General features: G+C 38.5%; 1 protein-coding gene across 12 annotated transcripts in view; it reads left to right on the top strand.

Annotated features, from left to right (window-relative positions):
- Positions 1-22,312, top strand: part of DAB1 (DAB adaptor protein 1) — a 474,343-nt gene that overhangs the window by 341,734 nt on the left and 110,297 nt on the right. For 11 of the 12 annotated variants that reach the window (XM_074875937.1, XM_074875936.1, XM_074875945.1 and 8 more), the window contains one exon: positions 8,535-8,734. In XM_074875937.1, the coding sequence (XP_074732038.1) occupies positions 8,668-8,734 (67 nt within the window). In that variant the 5' untranslated portion in view covers positions 8,535-8,667. Of the gene's footprint in view, positions 1-1,363; positions 1,398-8,534; positions 8,735-22,312 lie in introns of those variants that run through there. The other variant, XM_074875944.1, reaches the window with a different exon arrangement.

Here is a 22,312-nt window from a genome sequence, read left to right on the forward strand (position 1 = left end):
AGAGTCTGACCTCTTATGGGAGGTGCTTCCACCCTTTTAAAGTGGTTACCATTCTTACCGATAGAAAGCAGAGGCATTTGTGGAGCAGCGTATAACATAATCAGATACGAGGCACTGCATTCACAAATGAGATGAGAACAGATAAGTGAATTCAAAAAATTATTTATGGTTTGAAATTTCTCCAGTAAAATCTAGCAGCTGTTCTCAAATACTTCTGTTTGGTATCGTTCAGAAGTCAGCCTGCTGTTCGTCTTCGCAGTCGTGTGGAATTACCTTCATGAGTGGCGTTGCTGGTATGAAGACTGGAGTATTTAAATGGAATTGTCCAAAGTACTGCTGCAGCTAAAACTCATTTACTAGACCATTTAAAATATTGATATTTGTCGGTTGTGGAAAAACAGTGTAAAAATAATCCATACTTACAGTCCCAGAAAGCTTTTTGCTTTTTCCCCTTTGCTCTGCTATTCAATGAACTTTGGTAGAAGTCTGGTGGTTGGGTTTGGTGTAATAAATCAAAGGTCCGTTTACAGCGAGGTGAAGTCCTCTGATTAGTTTTCCTAATACTTAACTGTCAGGGAACAAGGGCTGAATGTTGAAAAATAGCCATGAATAAAGATCCTGGCATGGGGGTTTTTTTGTTGTTGTTGACATTAGGAAAGTTTGCTTTGCTTTGCCGTAATGTCAGGAAGCATTCAGAAAATTGAAGGGCACAATGTATAGGTTAACTCATGTGACTGAGCAAATCTCAAAGGGACCTGAAAAAGTTGGTGCAAAATTCATGTCCGTTAAGAAGGCCAGTATAAAGCATCACTTCAAGCTCTACTTCAGATTTCAAAGTATAGCTTAAGTTGGATCTTGTGTAGGTATTGCGCTGTATTTTATTTAAAATGAATGAGAGGGTGAGTCCCAATTCAGTCTCACTTGCAATATTAAGAAAGTAATCTTGAAATTAAAAAAAAAAAAAAGAGCTGAATTAAGATATTTCTGTAAAGGACAGGAGATGAGTAAGTTGCCTTCAACTTACTGTGCCACTTAAAAACATGCTGAGCTGTCCAGGATGTGAGACATTTAATTCCATAACCTTTTCTTCCAATTAGAAGGCACAGATTCTGATTGTGAGGAATTTGCATTTAAATATAAAATGTGGTGTCTCTGACATTGCTTTTACCTTCTCCCTGGTGATGCTCCTGACTGCATACCTCTCCCTCTCCTTTAGTGTGATGATTGCACCACTGCGCTTTAGTAATCATTTAACAGCTCTAATTACAGAATACTGTGATCCCAACTGTGTACTTTGTCCTTTTTCCCTTCTTAGTCTTCACTGTTTCTTTGGTGTTGAGAGGATTGCATAAGAGCTGTTCTTCTTTGCAAAAGTAAATTCCAAAGACGCTGCTTTGGTAATGTACAGATTTGCATTTTCTTGTTGCTTTAGAGTTAATGACATTGAATTTTAGACATATAGGGGTTGGTTGGTCTGGTGTTCTTTTACATCAGTCACGCCGGCATAACTTCACTGACACTAATGCAGATACACCAGCATAAAATTGGTGTAACTCCAACTCCATTAAAATCAATGGAGTTAACGCCAATATAAGTCAAATGTAACGCTATTGATTTTGTGCTGGTGTGACTTTATTGACTTTAATGGAGGTAAGGCAGTTTTCTGCTAGTGGAACTTGGATCACATTCAGGCTGTGCCTGGGCAGTATTTGTAGCAGATGTGAGTTTTGTTTCTTGTTTGTTCTTACACAGTGTTATCACACGTTCCGTTTGTTTTCTGCTTCAGGGTCAGCTGTGTAATAATCTGGGTATAGTAATGTCTTGGCATAACGCAATTCATATAGGAAAAGCATTTAGGTAATTCAGTTTCACTGTGAGCAGAGGGAATCTCTAGTCCAATCTGAACAGCTTCCTATGTTATCTGATAACATAGCAGCTTCTCAGTATCGGAGGAATGATGTGAAGTTTTTAAGCCTGTTCCATTCAGTGGCAGTGCTCTTTTTTATGTAATACCCTCCAAAAGTTTACAGATAGCACTTTGAGTGGAGTTTTGCATCTCGGAGCAGAAAAATGCGCTTAAAGGAGCCGTGTGTGTTGTATTTATACCCTCAGCACACGGGAGGTTTGTTACTCATTTTCATTTCCCTGGGCTGGAGTTGGCGTTGGCTGGCGTCTGTGTCTGGCCTTTTCCAGGACTGACTTGTTTCGTTTGAGGCTGCAAATGCTCTTGTCCAGCAGACTTGCATGCTTTCTTATGGAATTGAGGGCATACGGTGCTGCCATCACTGTTTTTAATAACTCTCATTTCCATTTAGACTTCCAGCCTTTGATTTTCTGTGGCAATAGATTTGGGGTTTGACTCTTTCCCTTCTAGCCTTGCAAGACTCCTGAAAGCAATGCTACTCATGTCGCATAATGATGCTCCCAGGTGTATACCTGGCTCAAAGAAGAGGTGTTAACAAAACCTGTGGAATGGATGTTAAACGTTATTTCACAGAGTTGAAGCTAATACCTGATTATTGGACATGAGACTGAGACCGGACTTGAGGGACCACAGCCAGCACTGGAATTACACAGCACTAGCCCTGGTCAGCAACAGAGCAGAACAGGGGAGAGCATGTTCTCAGTGCTGGGTGTTTTTTGTGGTGTGTTTTTTTTATTTGTGATTAAAAACTAAAAATTAATTTTAAAAAAAACTTTACACTGGGATTATAGAAATTCTTTCAAGAGGATGAATTTCATGTTGAAAGCATTGAAGGAAAAATATATAAATATTTTTCTTTCAGACTTTAGTAACTGGCTCAAATCTAGCAGTTTTTCTTAAAAGTATTTGAATATCCTTCCTCAGAGAAATTATAAACCAATATTGTGTAGTTTTTGCTGAATGCCAAATAGTATACTTTTGACTGTTTCAAAAAAAATCTGTTAAAGCAAGATCAATGTGTTCTGTTTTGCCTTTGTTTCCAGAACGCTGTCCTCTATAATATAAAATAGAAACTATAATATTAAAATGAAATGTTAGTAATTTCCCATTAAAAATGTTGATGAAATCAATTCATTTCTATGAAAAGCATCTTTTTAATCCAGTCAGCATTTTCTATCAGTAGAAAATTCCCAGCACTTCTGGAGAATAAATTGGTGAGGTGGAGTGTAGTATTCACCACTACATGGAGTGATTTCCAGGAGGAATTTTAGTAATTATTCCTGCTGTCATTGGCATACTAATAAACATCTTACTCTGGAAATATTTTATAGGTCAATTTTTTGGCAAGATGCTCTTCTAGTGGTAAATCAGTTTCAATGGTGCTATTTACACCATGTGAGGAACTGGGTAGCATGCCTGAAAGATGCCCTGGAGATAGAATAATGAAGCATATTGTAAACCACAATAAATTTAATAAAATGTGTTATTTGCCTTAGTTACAGGTAGGGTTTTTTTAAAAGGAGCTTCTTGTTTTCAGGAAATAAGAGAAGTATAAATACAATTAAACAAATAGCAACTATATACAAAGGGAAATTAAATGTAATAGTTTGAGTACTGCATTTTCTGACATTGGAAGAATTAAAAAGGGTTAACTGGGAAGTATCGTTCTGGTATCTCACTACAGACGTAGTACAGACAGCATAATAAAACACACGAATCTCCTCCCTTTATCTCATAGATAGAAAATCAGAGGTGGAGGAGAGTACTTGCTCATTTCAGAGCAAACTAAGTATGAAATACGGAGGTGGTTGTGAGCCTTTGCAAACTATGTAATGTAGGGAGGTAGGAGAAGGAGTGGGGTGCCGGGCTTCAGAGGAGCATTTGCAGTTTGCAAGGGGAGATTTGAGGAGTTAAACAGGACAGTTGGCTTTCCGCATGTCTGCTGAGGGAGAGAATTTTTGTGTAGGATCTCAGTTTGTGCGCAGGAACAGCAATCTTCCTTTCACCGTTACAGAAATACCTGTAAAGAAATTGCAGGAAAAAGCAGTGATTGACATGCCATGCCATGACAGAGGGTCATTTGACATTGTCACTAGAAACAGTTTATTACGCTGTTCTGCAGGCAGATGACAAAACTAGAGAAGAGGGACTGGGCACATGAAACAATCTAACAGAGATTGTTTTCTTTTGCAGGTTAGCTAGAATTTTAATGCATGAGCTGGCTTTGATTTTGCTGCTAAACACGTTGTTATAGGATTTGCTTTAATGAAGTATCTACACAGACATCTTCTCCTGTTTGCTTTTCTTTTCCTCCTCATTTTGTGCCCCATGTCAGTATCTTAAGCTCTCTCTTCTACCTCGTCTGCCTCGTTTTCTGGTTCTTACTTATAGGCCTTATTAACTGTAATATATCAGTGAGTTTTGGACCAGTCCCTTGGGTTTCAGTTCGGAGTTAGTGTAGTGCCTTCTGTAAAAGATTAATACTCTGATACCAAGTAGCTTCCAGCAGGATGTTCGCAAGACCCTGACCATTAGGGAAATGAGCTGATGAGCACAAAATAGTGTGAGCAGATCCAAAGGGATTCATGGCCTCCTCTCTCTGGAGGGTATAAAGGGCACGGGTGGCCAGGATGGGTTTTTCCATCATCTGTTCGTGTGTGGTCTCACTGAAGTTCTCTGCGTTAGGCTTCGTGGTCAGATGAGAAGTTGATGAGTGACATTTGTCTTCCTGGATATCAGTCCTTCGCGCTTGAACTGTTTTCAGTTTTCCAGGATCATAGCACCTTTAAAATATTTTTTTCTCTTATGTTTTGCCATTTTAATATGTTTGGGCTTTGTTTAACACTTGCAAAAACACGGGTGTCAACGTTCCCTTACAAATTATTATTATATTGGGTGCTTTGAAGGAAAGGAAATGGATTTCAAGAGGTATAATAAAAGCAAGAGCTAAGGATAGTAGCATGATTTATGTTTTCTCAAACCAGGGTTTGGGAGGTACCATCATCTTGTCAAATCCCACTTTGGGACTGTGGAGAATTTAAATACCTAGGGAATGCCAGGGCTAAGTTATAAATCCTTTCTAAGACTGCTTTTCCTTTTCAGAAGCAGATGGAAACTCGTTTCAGGGGAGGGAACTTCTTAAGTTTTGAAGCCCTGAAGAAAATTAAAAAATTCATGTATTTTAAAACCAGAGGGGAAATATTATGATTGTCTTGTCTGACCTCCTTCATAACTTGGGCCAGGGAAAGTCGCCTAATAACCCCTTCATTGAGCTCACTGAAGCGTGGTTGAAAAGACAAATGATTTGACAGAAATTGTTGTTTTACAAATTCATGGTGGAGGCGTGTATAGCAAGTGACTAATTTCCCTGTGTGTAAAAGGTCCAACCTGTGTTAATTCTAAATGCAAAGTGAATTTACGAAAATACTTCTTCACTAAGGTTTTAGGTTTTATGCCAGCATAGAAATAATACAGAATGCACGTTTAAGAATTGTATTGGAATTAAAAGTTAATTCCAGAATGCGCTGATTGTGTTCCTGCTGTAGCCACTTAATAAGGGAACAGAAAATGTCAGTATTTTGTTAAAATGAAGAGTTCTGAATCCTCTTTAGGAAAGGCTGAGGCATGCACATAACATTGTAATAGCTGGAACAGTAACAAGGCTCACAAGAAAGATCGTTAGAGTGGATACGTGTAAGATGATGGATTTTCTTTTTTAAATGCAGCTAACAAAATTTTGTCTTTAGAACAGGGACAGAAATGTGGCAGAACTGATCAAAGAAAATAGCATCTCATTGATAAAACACATGCTGCAGTACTTCCCACAGTAGGAAGACCGTAGTATTTAACAACAGTGACCTAGATTGGAGGAGACAATAAAAGCTGTTGCGGTGAAGAGCAGATTGACTGCCATTCTCATCTGGGTAATAAACGGCTGAAATATGGACAGTATATGAAAGTTTACTAATGTAGCTTACATAAAGACCTATACTTTTGGAGGAATTGTCTCTGTAGCAAATTCATTTTGAACTATAGCTTGCATCTGACAGATGTTTATGTGCTCCTTTACAAAGATACCTATTACTTTATTCAAGGATCTATGAGCCTGCGAGAGTATGACCTGATTAGGTTTTAAAGTAAATCAATATGTGAACCTGTCCAAAAATAGATGTGCATTTATTTTAAAAAATATTACTCAGTGGGATAGCCTCGAGGGGATGCTTGTCTGGAGAGTTTCAAATGAGATAGCAGTCATATGTTGTTATTTTAAAATATTCAGTGCCATTCAGATGCTACTATTTCAGCTTTCCTGCTGAAAGTAACTGACAACAGGAGATGACATTCTTGATGCTTTGTACTCAAAACAGTCTTCTAAGACATTAAAACTTGCTTAACTCATGACCCTGGGGGTATTGTGTTTGGGTTTTTTAAATAAATATACCTATTATAAATATTTTCCTTTTGTCAAGTAATTCATGTTAGTGCTTCTTGTAAAGTTATGCAGTTAACCTTTAGGTAAATATAAATCCAAATTCTAGAAAAATAAACTGTCAATCCAGCTGTGACTTGAGAGATGCTTTAAGTAAGTGCCATTGAGCTGTAAAGACTGATGCATCCCTACTGTGCTGTAAAACTAAATATTATTAAATTGGGTTCTGTACAGGGGGAGGGAAAGGAGATGGGGGTTGTGAGGGACATCTGTTCTCTGCAGCGCTGTTCTCCCTGTTTGCTGGCGTATTTCAAGCGTAAGTGAAGAGCGACTCCATCGAAAGTGGGGTGAGGTGGTTCCCTTGCAGCAGAGTGAATCTGTGCTGGGGCCCAGCGGTCACTGCACGTGGTGTCCCACCGTGACCGTGTTTGGGGCAGAGACATCTCCCTGTCCATGGACCTGCCCAAAGAGTGCTTCAGATCCTGAAAGACTCAGTTTTGGGGCTGTTATCTTATTCCTTTTCTCTCTGTGAGCAACCTTCATTTGCTTTGTCTTTTTCTACTGTTTCTTAACTAAGAATGTTAATCAAAATGCTTTTAGTTTCTTCAGATGTTCCAGGAAGGTGTATTTAGCAACTACTGCAACTTTGATTTGTAAGTTGCTTTGTTTTTCCTCCTTTTTGCTATGCGACACATACTCAGGCTCCAGAGAGGAGGAACAGGGAATTTTGTATTTCAAAATCAGTTCAGCAGATTTTGAAAAGCTATCTTTGAATATTCTATAATACACATACAGATTTGAAGAGCTTATTAAAAAAAGCCCCTGACACACTTCAGCAATATTAAATTACTTCAGACGGTGCATGGCAGTGTAACGTTGCTGAAGCATTTTAAAATGTTAAAAGAGCCTGGATTTGAAAGTACTAGTGGCTTCGCAGCCCTTACTGTGAAAAGTGATTTAAACTGTCAAAATTTTTTCAATGTTTGCAGTGTATTGCTTTCTTAAATGACAGAGAAGGGACGTTAGTAAATAACTATAACTGTAGTTAATCTCTGGCCAGCTAACTAGCTGATATGCTGGGTTCGTTTCTTTATTAAATGTTTATTTAATAACTGGGCAGCTGTTCAGACAGGCCAGATGGACTTCACTGTAATTGTGCTAATAATGAGAACTTTTTCACAAAAACAAAGGGCAATAAGAAGATGCATTTAGTGAGGGAACATCATGACAAATGGCTTCAGGACAGTATGGTCCTCTGCCCTCAACAGACTGGCTGAAGTAGGTGTCTCATCCTTCAAAGCAAGAAGGACCAGCAGTAAGAATTGGAGTAATGGTTTATTCTTTGCTTGGTTGTTTATTCTTTGTGTATTCTTTGCCTCCATGGCCCATACATCCCCAGTCCTACCTGCAGCCTCACGGCCTGTCGTCCTCATACTGCTCCAGCACGTTTCTGCAGTTGCTGCTGTGGATTCGCAGCTGATGTATCTCCCCAACAAATAGATGTTATGTAAAGCTGTAGCTTGCTCCTAAATGTTAGCTTTTTCCTATCTCATTTGTATTTTGTAGGTTTAATTAACTGCATTTTCAGAGTTCTTTGCAAGAAAAATTACTAGATGGGTGCTAAGAATTGCAGCTTTGTTTACATGGAGGCAGATTCTTTTATACTGGAAACATTATCATAAGCAAGAGGAGTGGCAAAGTATGATGTTCTCAGTGAGTAATTAATACATTTTTCATTTGTCTTTTGTTCAAGTAGGAGAACAAAACCATTGAAAGAACATTGGAGGAGTAAAAATCTGAACTTACTATCTGGCAATATATTTTTACATTGGAATTGTTGCATTTAAGAATTGAGTCCTCGCAGAATTTTTTGGTTTTGGTGACATTTCCAGCTGTTTAGCAGATCATCGTCTTTGTCCTCCAGCTGCTGGTCCAGAAGTAAAGGTCTTCCGTACACCTTGTGTGGTGTCTCTAGCCTGCAAAGACATCTCAGATATGCCAAAACATCTCAAACAGGACTGGATGACTGTGTTTAAGCATCTAAAATTGTGGGCAGTTGCCTCTGTAGATGGAGAAATTCATAGGTTTCTTCCTCAGTAAGCTTGCAGTGCGTTGCTGCTTTCTTTTTTATGTTTTAAACTCAGAAAATGACCATTACTTTTTTGTTTCCTTCTTTAACAGTACTCGAAAGGAGTGAATGAGATGAACTGTTTGGGTTATAGTATCTGAAAGGCTAAATTATTCTCTTGGAGAGACGTTCTAAATGAGCCTGACCGAGATCCTGGATCTGTGTGAAGAGGACTAAGGATATAGGATGTCAACTGAGACAGAACTTCAAGTGGCTGTTAAAACCAGCACAAAGAAAGACTCCAAAAAGAAAGGTAGTGACTCATTTTTCTTTATTCGTATGTATTTTGTACTTTAATCAGCTCCTACACCAGCCACCTTTTGTGCATCTGTGATTCTTGTTATCTGTGCTCTCAGGGAAGGTAAAATTTGTTAAGCTCAGTGGAAGTCTGATATGGGAACATGGGATTTGATTCTCTGACGTTAAAAATACATCTTATTGAAATATATTTAAAATGTAAGAAAGAACATATTACAGTTCATTAATTTTTACTCTGTATGTATATTGCAGTTGTTTTACAAATGGAAATACAATTTTAAAAATTATTCTTAGCAAAAGAAAACTTTTTTTTTTGTGTTGATAAATAAATTTTCCTCTAAAGGCTTTGTTTCTACTTTGTTTTGAACTAACCAGAACTTAAATGCACTTTCTGTTACTGGAGGTTGAATCTTACTAATGCTTTGTGAAGATACAGAGAACTCGGTGGCAATCTATAGAAACATTAATTGTTATTTGGTAAAGGAATTATAAACAAGGAGGAGGAGGAAGTCTCAAAATTAAGGAGCAGCTATGAATAAATGCATGGTTGGATAAATTCATATTTCTATTTACAATTTTGCATTAGATTGTAGGGCTGTTCTTTGGACTGCTAAGCATGAGAAATGGGACGATGTGAATTAGGTGCTTATGAAAGATTTTTAGTAGGGATTTTTAGCCTTAGATTTTTATTAGTATTTTTATTGCTTATGGGTTTAAGTACTGATGAAATTGGAGGTCAAGACCTTGAATTCTAGTGGTAATTCATGTTGTTCTGTGTAGCTGTCTGATTTTTAAACCTATACAGATAATGAAATTGAGATTGAAAACAAGTTTAGTATTAATTGCTCAAATAAAATAAGAAAACAAATTAAAAAATCATACTTAATAGTTTTAATACTTGAGGCAACAAGAACTTAACTTTCATGTGAGCTTTTCAGTTTATGATTCTGTATGTTTTTGTGGGTGTATAATTTAGACATTTACTGCTGAGGATTTTTTACATTTCTTTTAAGACAAAAAAAATTGTCGCCTTTGCTCCTATGTGTGTGTGTGTTGAAAATTTTTACTCATCTTCGATATCTGATAAATAACTTGTTTAATTTTTGGGCAGCTATACCTTTTACTGCAGTGATTCTACCAAACCAGTAATTAAGGCCTTCTGTTTACTATAGGTTTTGTATCAGAGATCTTTGTATTACAATTTTTAAAAAGAGACACAGCAATTAAAAAATTTTAAACATCTGTTTGGGAAGATGGTTTAGAATCTTTATGACTACTTTAGGCCTAAACTCACAAGGAAAAAATGATTCATTTAAGATAAAAAAGCTGTAGTTTGGAAAGGCAGAAACAGGGGAACTTTCATGTAAATGGGAATGTGATCTGAGAGATGTTCAAGGCAAGTAAAGAAAGTAAACGAGGTTTGGTTGTATGATCAGTATTTTTGGGCAGGCAGGAAATTAAAAAATGTTAGTTCTTTGCAATATGGATACCATAGGAGACACATCAAAAAGATATTATTTCTTCTGCTGGAGGGTGAAACTCGGAAACAGCAAACAACTGTTTTAGGAACTTGATGTTTATGTTAATGAAATATTCAGCATCCAACTTTTAAAAACATTGTTATAAATCATAATAGCTGAATGTTTCTCTATACAAAATCAGATTCTATCCCCCAAATGGTAATTCTGAGAATTGCCTTTACTGCTAAGAAGTATAAAATATGTTCTGTGACAGTGATCAGAGCTCCCTGCAGCATGTACAGGTATCTGAAGAACTGGAAGTGACAGTGTATGGCAGTAGCACGTCTCCAGAGTTAATCTTGTTCTACGTTGTACGTGCAAGTCTGAGTGCATCTGCTCACACCCAGCCATCCGAAGGCCTTGGGGTACAGTGGCTGCTTTATACAGACCAGGTATACAATTCAGACAGTGTTTGCTGTCCAGATCCCACCTAATGAAAGTCAAAAGAAACTTGGTGTGCTCGTTTACTTGTCATTGAATTGTATGTGTTTGCCTATATTTTGACAAATGAGCCGCCCTCTGTATACTGTGAATGATGGAGATGTGAAAAACAGGATTTTTGTTTTTTATGATTTTTTCCCAAGTTCATTAACGTTGAGCACTGACAGGTAGCAAGTACTAATGTGAAGTTTCTTATGTTACTAATCAATGAGTTTGATTATGCAAAGGAATTGAGTATCCCAAGAAATCAGTCTTTGCTTTATAAACAGAAATTTCAGCTCTAGTGTATCTCCAGTGAATCAAGTTTTGTTGTACTTCTGCAAGAACCATGCAACCATTTCCATCCAGAGCAGGGAGGGGCCTCTTTTGCTGTATTATCTACAATTCTGGTAGTTCTCCTGCCATCTGCAGTTCACAACAGTGCGCTGAGAAAGAGCAGTAAGCTTGATAATAACGTTATCCTAATGGAATGTCTGTCCCACAGATGTATCCCACCCTGAAGATCTGGGGTGACTAAAAGGGGATGAGGAATAGTAAAGAGTTAGAGCATGTGACAGGGTTCTTTCCTCATCTCAGCATAAGTGTTCTGTGTAGTGTCAGCTAAATCTTTACCTCTCTCTGTATGTAAGGATATAGTAAGGTAGTTTTTCCTATCTGAATTGTTGAAATAATACAAATCTTAATTCCTAAGGTTTGTAATGTATATAAATATAAAACATGATAACATGTTAGATAAATGCAAGCTGCTGCTCTTATTGAAGTACAACAGCCAAAAAGAAAATTATGGTTATTCAGATGACGTGACTTGAGTTAAAGACACTGTAACGTCATTAGTTAAGCAAGCAATTTAATAACCTGGACAGGTTAGAGGGGAGGTCCAGGAGGAGTCTCATGATATTCGGTGAGCACAGTTGCAAAGTCCTGCTACTGGAATGGAGTAGCTCCCTGCAGCAGGGTGGGATGTGTGTTTGAAGTTCTTCTATGGTTTCTTATAACTGCTTTCTGGATCTATTGCATAGATTACTGATTTTTCGGTGACAGGGAAATAGTTTGATTTCTGCTGCAGATGGGGCAAATGACATTAATGCTCCTGCAAAGTTGCAGATTTTACCAAATATTTCTCATCTCTTTTTGTAGTCATATACAAAACAATTCTCTGACAGAGATTATTAAACATCTCTCATTAGGCACAGTGTTTTTACAGCCATAAACTTTCTAGTCACAGTCAACTCTTTAGTGTCTCCATAGTCATCAGAGCTAGTTTGTAAGACAGTATTCTGCTCCAATACTGAAGGGTTATTACTACAGTTAGGATAAGAACTTACATACGAAATCCTCTCAGAAGCTGCTATTTAAGTGGAATCGCAGCTGTGAAACTCTAATGTACTATAGGTAAATTCAGTATTAGCATGGTAATACCAAACTGTAGTTTTGTATGTTAACACCATCACCCTGGATAATCTTAAAAACAGGCCACTAGAAAATCAAGTACTAATTTTGCCTTTTATTCAGTCAGTATTGATTTGATGGATCCAGAATTTGTTGACCTCTAGAAATGCTGCCTGGTCATACTCCCAGCAGAGGGTAGGAGTTTTAACTGATTTGAATACACAGTTATGAAAATGGAGGTGAACCAAGCAGCTCCCTTCCTCTCCAGATTGTCACTTTTTGCTCCATGTACTGTGAAGATGCTTACCAGTTGAGGATCTGTGTTTCACCCTGACCTCCACAGCCCTCCTTTCTACACTTTATTCCATTTTATGAGCTTACAGCACACTAGATGCTGTTAGAGGAGATGATATTTCTGCCATCCCCCACCTCCAGCCCTAATCTTCATGCCACTCTTCGCTGATATCTGCTAGTAACTGTGTTGGTAATCACCTTTTTTGAGAACTTGCTCAAATTTTAAAAGACATCCTGAGGAGGCTTCATGTTGCGCTCTAAAAGGAAGTCATGCAAAGCTCTCAGGAGGTTTAGAAAGCTCTATTCTAGGACTTTTTTAGTGATTTTTTTTCCTTGTGTGAGAAAAATTGTGTTCTTTAAGAAGTATTTAGAGAACTAATGATTCAAATAATGCTCTTAAAGGCTGATTTTGTTTCATTTGTTTATGTCGTCTGGTTCATTGGGAGGTGAATAAAAATTACATGTTTGTACCATTCAGGATAGGAAATGAGAATTTTTATTAGCCAAGGCTGTTAAAACATAAAACATGTTTGTCTTGTAGTACATGGGGGAAAAGCCATTTTATAAGTCTGTATGGATTATTGAATCAAATTGAAAACATTTACTTGAGCCTATCAGAATTAAAATTGATTTAGAAACCTCTTTGGGGGAAATGTGTTGCATTGATGCTGGATCCACACTGATAACTGCCTTGGAAAATCCCTTCTTGCAGAATTAACTTAAACAAGAAAACTGAAATGGGAGGTCAGTAAAGAAGGGTGAGACAGGCTACTAAATGTGAATGCAGAATTGCATCTCCTTGGGGGAGGCCAGGAGACTTTCTAGGGATTTGGTTTCTTCCTCTTGCACTTAAATTCTGTAATTACTCTATTTGAAGCTTCGGATTTTTTTGCCAAATCATGTCTCATTATACTGCCTATAGTTAAGTCTTTTGAGTCAATTTTCAAAATGACAGGGATTTTTAAAAATGGAGGCAACAAACAAAGAGGAGCTCAGGCATGTTGACAATCAGCATAACAATCTTTGATGCTAAGGATCCCCATGGGTGAAATTCCCTTATTTAATAGGTTTCCTCTGCAATGTGTGGGAAGCAGGAGGCATCTGGAAACAGATTTCACAGTAGGCAGGCCGCCAAGCTGGGGATCGCCGTAACTAGCCAGTAGGAACGTGACAGTTAGAGAGGGTGTGATGTGCTATGCCTCTACCAGTGCTAGAGGTCTTCTCGCAGCCACGAGTTGGGCATTTTGTTTTGACTGAATGAATACACAAGTTCTGAAGCTGTGCTTGAGGAGGGAAAGTGAGAGCAGACTCTGCTCAGGGGGCTGTTAAAGGCCGGGTAAGGAATTCCCCTACTTGCACCAGCAGAGGAGAGGGTGTCGCATGGCAGTGCTTTCTGGGTGGTAGAAGATCTGAGTTTGATCCTCTTGGGATCACGGTGGCAAAAAGCTTATGTGTCCCATTTTAACTATCTTGACTACTAATTAAAAGGAGTGCAGTGGCTCCAGGACCTTTCATGTGTATCGGATTGGGCCTTTGGCAGAGTCATATCTATTTCCTGGGTCTTTTAAAGTCTAATGAGAGACTGGAATCTGACTAACTATCCAAAGGAAAACCTTTGCATCCCCAGAAGCAAAACTCTAGTCATACTGAGATCAAACAGGAGGCACCTAGTTAGTTTAAAAGCCTTTGGGGATAAGCAGCCTTTAAACAAGGTTATGTTTTGTCATTTTCAGTTTTCATCATAGGTGCCTAATGCTACCCAAGTTCTGTTTTGGGTTTCTTAGACCTCATTTGCATCTAATCTTTGGAGTAATCTTTGCTAAATTTGAGAGTGGAATGAGGTTTCTGACTGATGTGAAAGTTACAATTTTGCTGATACATAGAAATCTTGATGCAGTTTTTACAGGTTCATTTTCAGATTGGAAGTTCAGTTTAAATTAGTAAGTGCTACGAACAATGACGGTGGTTTGTTTTTTTTAATCATTTAACTGTTTTTGACGTCATGATCAGCTAACAACAGTTAAAGCATCATCACTGTAACAAGGCATTTCAAGCTGTCAGATTGGCATAGGTTCATTTATTTTTCTGATTACACAGCTAAGATTCATGGAATCCAGCAAAATTCAAATTTGATCTCAAGAGTAATGAAAGAGGGGCACAGTCAGGAGCTTATTTCATTGACAGGGAGTGGATTTGCTTTGTTTCCTTGCAGTAGTTATGAGTTTTTCAATAATTTATAGATCAAGTAACAGCAACATTAATTGATACACTAATTGTGTCCACATGCCTGCCTTTAACAAATCTCTTTTGTGAAATGGTTACTGACAATATTAATTGCACATCTTTGGAGTCTTGATATAAGTTATGAATTCATTCTCAAGTTGAAAGAGGGTGGGAAAATCATTAATTCTGACATTGTGTAGCTGTAATTAACAAGAGTTATCCAATAACCTATCATAAATTAGAGAGCTCATGAAGTCTGTTTTAAATACCGCGTTCAACCAAAGGGAGTCCGTGGTTGTATTAATTGAAGTGTTCTTCGGGGGTGATGGATGTTGTCTCTTGTTGTAGTTAAAATGTTTACTGTTGTTTTTAATTGAGAGACAGGTCTGCCTAAGTTAAGGTTGGAGCTCTTGTTACTTTGCTGCTCCTCAGTAGAGGAATCAGTAATCTGTTGAGTGTTAAGAATAACATTTCCTGAGAGCTTCTGTTATGTTATCATTTCTCAGTGTTTTAACAGTCGTCAAAGCATTTCAGTTGAAACTAGTAATTAGCAGCTTAATGAAATGCATGTTTCATAGAGAATTTGACTCCTGTAACAGTCATTAAATCCAGGTGGGTGTTACTTGCTCCAAGGCTGGCTGTACATTAGGAAATCTGTTGGTTACTGGCAGTGGGGATCACCTGTGCATCCAGTTCAGTCTGTGCTGTACATTGTTTCTGGCTTCACTTACACTATTAAAATACGTCTGAGATTTGATTGAAATATGGAGGAGGTGAGGGGCTGGGGCTGGTAAGGAGGTAGAACTTCCAAATAGGCAAATAAATTAATTCTCAGGGAAATGTTTTCTCCACTTGTAGTCGTTAAAAAGACTCCCAGCAAAATTTGTATTAGGATCTTGGTAAATGAAAAATTTTGTTTGGAGAGTTCAGGGAAGAAAATTCTGTCATGTAATGAATGTAACTAAACAGGAGAGGCCTAATTAATCCAGATTAGTAGCTAAAATGCCTCTAGAGGTTTGGATTAGTAAAAGTTTCCTAATACAGCTCACATAGGAATATTCTACAGGGACGAGTATGTTGACGATGATAATGTTTTTATATCGTTCTTCATCCAAAGATGTTTGCTTGTCTAATAAATATTAATGAATGACATTTCTGTTGGCGTGTTGCATTACATGCATTTGAACGTTTCTACTTTCCTGAAACATTTTGCCTTTTCCATGGACATTATAGGAAATTCTGCAAGTAATAATAAAATACGTCAGTGTTACTCACTGTAAAGTACAGCTTAGAGTTATCAGTTGTATTGATAAATGCTCCTGTTTTGCTGAAGGGAAATCAAACACAAGTAAATATGAAATATCATCTTGATCCCAGCAATCTTGGAAGCATTAAACTGCTCACTGGTTTTCCCTGAAATAAACAGATAATACTTAGCATTAATGTCCACATTATTGTAGTGTATGCTTTTTCATATTACTAGGGAAAATTCCTCCAAATCTATATAATCATCTATAAATTATGGAAAGTAATGAGATTTCATGACCTGTGTACATATGGGGGAAATGTAAATTGATTTCAAAGTTGGTTAGATCTTTGCATCAAAAGCCAGTGCTGATCTCTCAATTACCTTCCTAAGATTACACCACAAATCAGGGCAGAGCTTGATATATAATCTGACGATCCTGTTTCTTATTTTGTGCTCTGACCATTACGTCTGGCTCTCTCAGTAATGATATCATAATAATTTCATTAGTCAGCTTGTGAAGAAAAAAGTGTGGAGCAATGTACAAGTTAAAGGAAACATTGAGGTTTTGGTTTGTGTACGTAAGCAACCAGACACAAGAAGTGTTTAGCAAAATATCTTAGTGAGTCAGTCACAAAAACTTAGTTGAAAAATAACTGTGTCCTTAATCTTTAATGTTATAGACCTTTTGAACACTGACCACTTACTGTTAAGAAAAACTTGCCCACAAAATTGGTAGCCTTTTGAAATATATTGTGGCTGAACTTGTAAGCCCTTCATTCATGCCTTATGACATATTCCTCTTTAGGAGCTCAAAGAAATATCTAGTGAATTTGGCCAAGGAATAGGCTCAGACTCCCTGTGATAAATATGTCAGGCCCAGACGTTCACTATGCTCCTCAGGAGTAAAGGAAAGATGTAGCTGTGATCCTTGCAGACGATGTGCTCTAGGTATAGAGTCAATATTGACATTATTTGCCATCCAGAATAAAGGTAATATAATACATAACGTATTTGAGTTGTCTAACTGCACAGTGGGTGAACGTGTTTAAAAATAACATTCCTCTTGAAAACTGAATTCTTCTTAGAGATAAGCATGTCCTCAGAAATAATTATGGTTTATTTGTATTATTTTTAACTAAACATTGTTATACATAATAGCTAGTGTTAGTGTAAAGACAGGAAAAAATGCATTTCTCTGCTTTTATAGTTGGTTTTGCAGATTAGATGATATATTTAGGGGTTTTTTAACTAAATAATATGCTTGTGTGGGTCTTTTGTATGAAAACGAGCTGAGTAAAAAGCAAAATAATTTTTTCAGTTTTTGAAACTAGGCCAATTCATAGGGAAATCATGGGTAGGTATATTATATGCGCTTAACCGATTTTTTTTTTTTTGTCAATTCTTTCAATGTGTATTTTAATGCAAGTGCCAGATGACCAAATCTTAATGTATTTCTGTGGATTTTGAGCAGGCATAGTGAGTATGAAAAAGAGTCAAGGTCCCCTGCAATGTGAGCAGCAAGAAAGAGAATTTTTTTTAGAAACTAGTAACCAATGCCAAAGACAACCGAATGCTTTTGGTTTTGCAGGAAAGGAGAAAACGGAGTACTTCTTGATACCCTTGCTCTCTCAGGAATATGCCCCAAAAGTTGTTTGCAGAATCCTCGAGTCCTGCATGATTTAGGTTTTGGATACAAGGTGTGTCTCTGGAGGGTGACAGTGGAGGCAGCCCTGACAGAGCTGGGTTGCAAATGTGGGGACATTGCCAAGAGTCAGACTGGCTTCCGTAAGTGGGTTCTGGCCCCTGTTAAATTGTGGGAAACCTGCATCCTGAGAGCAGAGTGGTGGTGTACAATAATTCTACCAAAACCACCAAGGGCGCAGTCCTCATGCTGTGTACCTTGAGAATTTTTCTTCTGTTCACCTGCCGTGGTGGTTTCTGTTGCTGGTTTTCTGGTGTCTATAATGTTAAAATCATGAGCAACTGGATGGTAAACTGATGATTTATGCACCTATGATCCTGTTAAGTCACTTTTTTTAAGTGACAAAAATATCCTTTCCATGATAGTATTAAGAGCACTTGTTGCTTAGAAAAATACAAGGTCCTTTATGAAGTTCAGAAAGATTGTAAATTCAATGCATCAAGTTACCTGGTACTCATCAGCTGATCACTGAAGACTTCCATCATTAGGGACCACCTTCTGAAACCTTTTCTTGTCTTGAATAACTTCTCATTCTGCATGAAGGTATCATTCTCATCAGAACTGCTTTGCATCTTGCTAGCCCAGAGCACAGGCTGCAGAGACCTGCATGGCACGTTCATTGCTCATCACGAGTAGGAGCTGCACCATGTGTCACAGTTAGTGCTCTGTAGTGAGGCATTTTCCAAAAATGATCCATTTTCTAAACCACGAAAGAAGGCAAGTCTTCCCAGCTTGAATCTGTGTAGCCTCTGTGAATAGAAACTGTACACGAATCCATGACGTAAGGAGCAAATACTTTAATGCTCATTGACATCTTTCCTTCTGCTAGTAACAATAGTGAGGCCAAAGCTAATATCCCAGCATTGAGCTAACCCGAGGTTTGGAGAAGGCCATCTTTCAGTCTCTTGCTGTCCGTACAACCATGTATGGGAGCACTCTTGACATCTCACAAGCCACACTTTTCTGCTTTGACCCTCCCTGAACAGCCGTGCCTCTTCCCCACAACCTCTCTCCATAGATGAGGATCAGTGGAGTTGACTTGACTCACTTCTGATTTAGATGTGGTTTATCCTGTTCTTGTTGCCCAGGCTGAAACACCAAACAGTAGAGGTTATTGCTTATTTGCAAGCAGGTGAGTTTACACACTTTATTTACTATAGTACCGTTGGCTTTTCCCAATTCCTTTTATTTATGCTGTTGTGCAGCGCAGGAGGGCAGTTGCCAACACAATATCCATTATTATTCTGACAAGAACGGAATAGCTTTCACTTCCATTTCCTGGAGACAGCATTACTCATTGCTGCAAAACAGCAATAAAAATAGGAGAAGTAGGGCAAATTATCATTTGGCTGCTGAGTTGTGAAACCACCCTTCCTTGCTCCAAGTAGATCAGGTTTGAAGCGGAGGTGCGAATAGCGTATGGTCTCTCTGGGCTTTGTGTCTGCTTTGTAATGCTTGCATTAAGGAAGAAAACAAGCTGTTGCTCCATCAACACAAAAGTCAGTATTTGTGGGACCAAAGGTGTTAACATAACCATGTTTCCAGGATCTTCCATTAGAGGTAATTGAATCTGGTGGGCTGCAGGGCTTGGGGGGTTAATCGTCTCCCAGCCTGATCCAAGGCTGCTGCGGTTTGGCGTATCCAGATCCACACAGCAGCAAGGCTGAGCACATATTCCTGATAGGAAATTCCCAATAGAAACAGCCCCACGTACCACCCTACGCAGAGCAGAAGAGCTTTTACCAGCACCCACGTAATCAGAAACAGCACCTATACACACATGGAGAACACGATGGCTCCGTCCTGTTCCTCCCCTCTGTCTGGTCAGTATGAAGTCTGCTAGTAGACGCAACACATACACACACATTCTCTACAGTTTTCTCCACAGGTGATGTTAGACATCCGGTTTGTCCAGTAGCTATGTCTCCCAACATCAGTCTCCTCCAGTTTTTGGCACCTGAACCTGTGGGCCCCTCGGATTTCAGATCCTTGCTTCGGTGGCTGGCACTTAGACCTGCTTATCATCCAGTCTGACTGGAAGTTCACGAGTGCTCCTGTGCGGGCTCAGAATGGAGAGCACGCCTACAGTGAAGTGCTGACCCAGGAAGACAGAGGGAGCTCAAGGGGAGAGGAGACTCTAAGTCATGCGCATGTTCCTGGGTTGTGGGTCAGTGTTTTGGGAGGCTGCTGTGTAGCACAGGCAAGCCTCTGCACTTCCCTGCTTTGTGCTAGCTGTGAAGGGGATGATTTCTTGTGAGGGATTCCTGGGACAGCGTGTGCCCTCCTACCTTACCCATAATCACCTCAATGAATGCAGCTGGGGAAGGGGGGAGATCCTCCTGGCAGTGGCTTCAGTGGTGGTAGGAGGTCCTGCTTTGGGAAAGCCCTGCAAAGTTGTCCAAAAGCACAGAAAGCTCTAGCCTTGACTTCATAAATAATAACATTTTACAGCAGTCTCTTCTACAAATGTCAGGAGGAGTAGCTTTCTCTGGAGTCAATTTACTTTTACGTCTACCCCATTTTAACGACTAGCAAATGTTGAACAGCTAATCTGTGATCTATAATTACACCTCAGATTCTTCCAGGTTAGTAGAGGAGGAATTGTATAGTGGAAAGGATGATTTGGGGTGTGAAATGAAATTAAGCTTAGTAAGTCTTTTGAGGTTAGCTATTAATTTCACTTTTAAATTTAAAATTGCCATCAAAGTAATAAGAGGGTGGTAATATTTGCACATCACAATAATGTGAACTAGCATGCTGATAACTAGGTGGAAGGCAAAAGCATCAGTAGTAGTTGACTGAATTAATCTTCTTTTATACCTTGTGTTGCCTGTATGAGTTATACGTTGAACGCAAATGTACAAAGTCACATAAAGTGAATTAAATGCATCAGGGAAATTGGGTGTACTCTGTACCTGGGCATGGCTTAAGTTTAATATTGATATGGCTACCTGTGTGTGTTTAGTGTTTGCTATATTTACTAGTGTAGGGATGTTTATGGATTGCAGTTTTTTAAAGAAATGCACAGACTTTGAAGTGTCTCTTTAAAAATAATGTGTTATCAGCCCTTCTCAGTAAAATTGGATGTGGAAGAACTCAGCCTCCACCGTTGTGAGCATGTCAAAAAGATGGCAATGCTAGAGAGACACTGGAGATCAAAATGAAAGCTACCTACAGAGTTCTTTATCTGTCTCACCTATTTTCTTTCTCTTTGCTAGAATATAACTAAAGCAATATGTTATATCTATACCTCTATATTTAATTGCATTAAAGAAATGCCGGGGCTATAAGGTTAAGCACTAAAATTCTAAGGAAGCATAGACTCTAAGTTGCCTGTGCAAGCCTAATTTAACATCCCTTCAGGATATACATTTTCATATAGTTTTTAATGAGCTGAGCTCATATTGCAGTTTCCTGGAGACCTTTGCCCTGTTCAGTGAATGGAGGGACAGTGGTCAGGGAATGTGCTCCATTTGGTGCTGCTTTCTGTGCTTGATAGTTAAGATGGAGCTGCCTGCTTTGTTTGCATGATACCCCAATCCGAATGTGAATATACAGATGTTGATGGAAGCACCAGAAGATCTAAATTCTTTACATCTTATAAAAATTCTTTTCATATATATTTCTTAAAAAAAAAAAAAAAAAAAAAAGAGACAAGTCTAGTAACAGGGGGGATTTTTTGTTTTGTTTTGGGTTTTTTGGTTGTGGTTTTTTGCAGGTTTTTTAGAAAGCATTTGAATGATTTTTAAGAAGGCAGTCTGATAAATAGCTTTTGCAAAAGGTCACATCATAGAGACATGAAAGGAACTAGAAGAAGAAAATAGTCACAACATCCAAGCTGACAATGGTGCTTCAGTAAAGTGGTCAGGTAAATGTGAAAAGGAAGACAGATTGGCTCACGTGCAATTTAAATTAAGGCCATACAAACTGTAGGTGTTCAGGAATTACTCTTGGATATTTTTTCAACAAAACAAGCAGACATGTCAACAGGGGAACTTCTCATAGAGAAGTGATGTTTTCAACTAAGGCTGTGTGAAGGAAACTTCCTCAGATGCAAGATAGTGTTTCAGAAAGAGAAGCTTTGTATGAGAGGAGTTGGGGATCCCTCCCATTCACAGGGACAGGAAAAGAGCTTGACCCTCGTGCTGATTGTGGGGCATGATTTTGGGGCATGAGTTTGGGGGGAAGTCCCATAGCTCTGGTGATTAGCTTGGGCCACTGTGGTGTATATATGTCTCTCACCATTTTCTTGTTCTGTTCTTCTTTCTTTCTTTGCTTTTTCAGCTGCCTTTTCCTTTTGGAGAATATCAGAACAGGAAAAATCTGAATATTTTTAATGTGGATTTTTGAGCAATTTTTAGCCAGAAGAAGGGAACAATAAGTTTAAAATTAATAGTCTGAATGACTGGAAATCAGTGCAGGGCTTCAGAGGGGTGCAGTCAGAGCAGTATTCAGGAGAGATTATTTTAGCAGCATGTTCTGAATTAATAAGAGGAACAAGTGGTGAGAAGACACTGAGATCGCAACAAGTTGTGAAGAAGTCAGTAAAGATATGGATGCTTAATGTGGCCACAGTGTTAGAACAGTGAGGGATGAACAGTCTTTAATGATATTAAGAAGAGGTTTATTAGAGGTTATCTAACTCTATTTAAAATGATGGAAAGGCCTGTACTTTGCAGCTCATCTGTATGTGCATACATTAATGAGGTCCAGGATAATGCAGGTTCATCTTCTTTCTCTCTAGGCCAAGTCCTT

Source organism: Strix uralensis, chromosome 8 (assembly GCF_047716275.1).
Source record: "Strix uralensis isolate ZFMK-TIS-50842 chromosome 8, bStrUra1, whole genome shotgun sequence".
Taxonomy (NCBI): Eukaryota; Metazoa; Chordata; class Aves; order Strigiformes; family Strigidae; genus Strix; species Strix uralensis.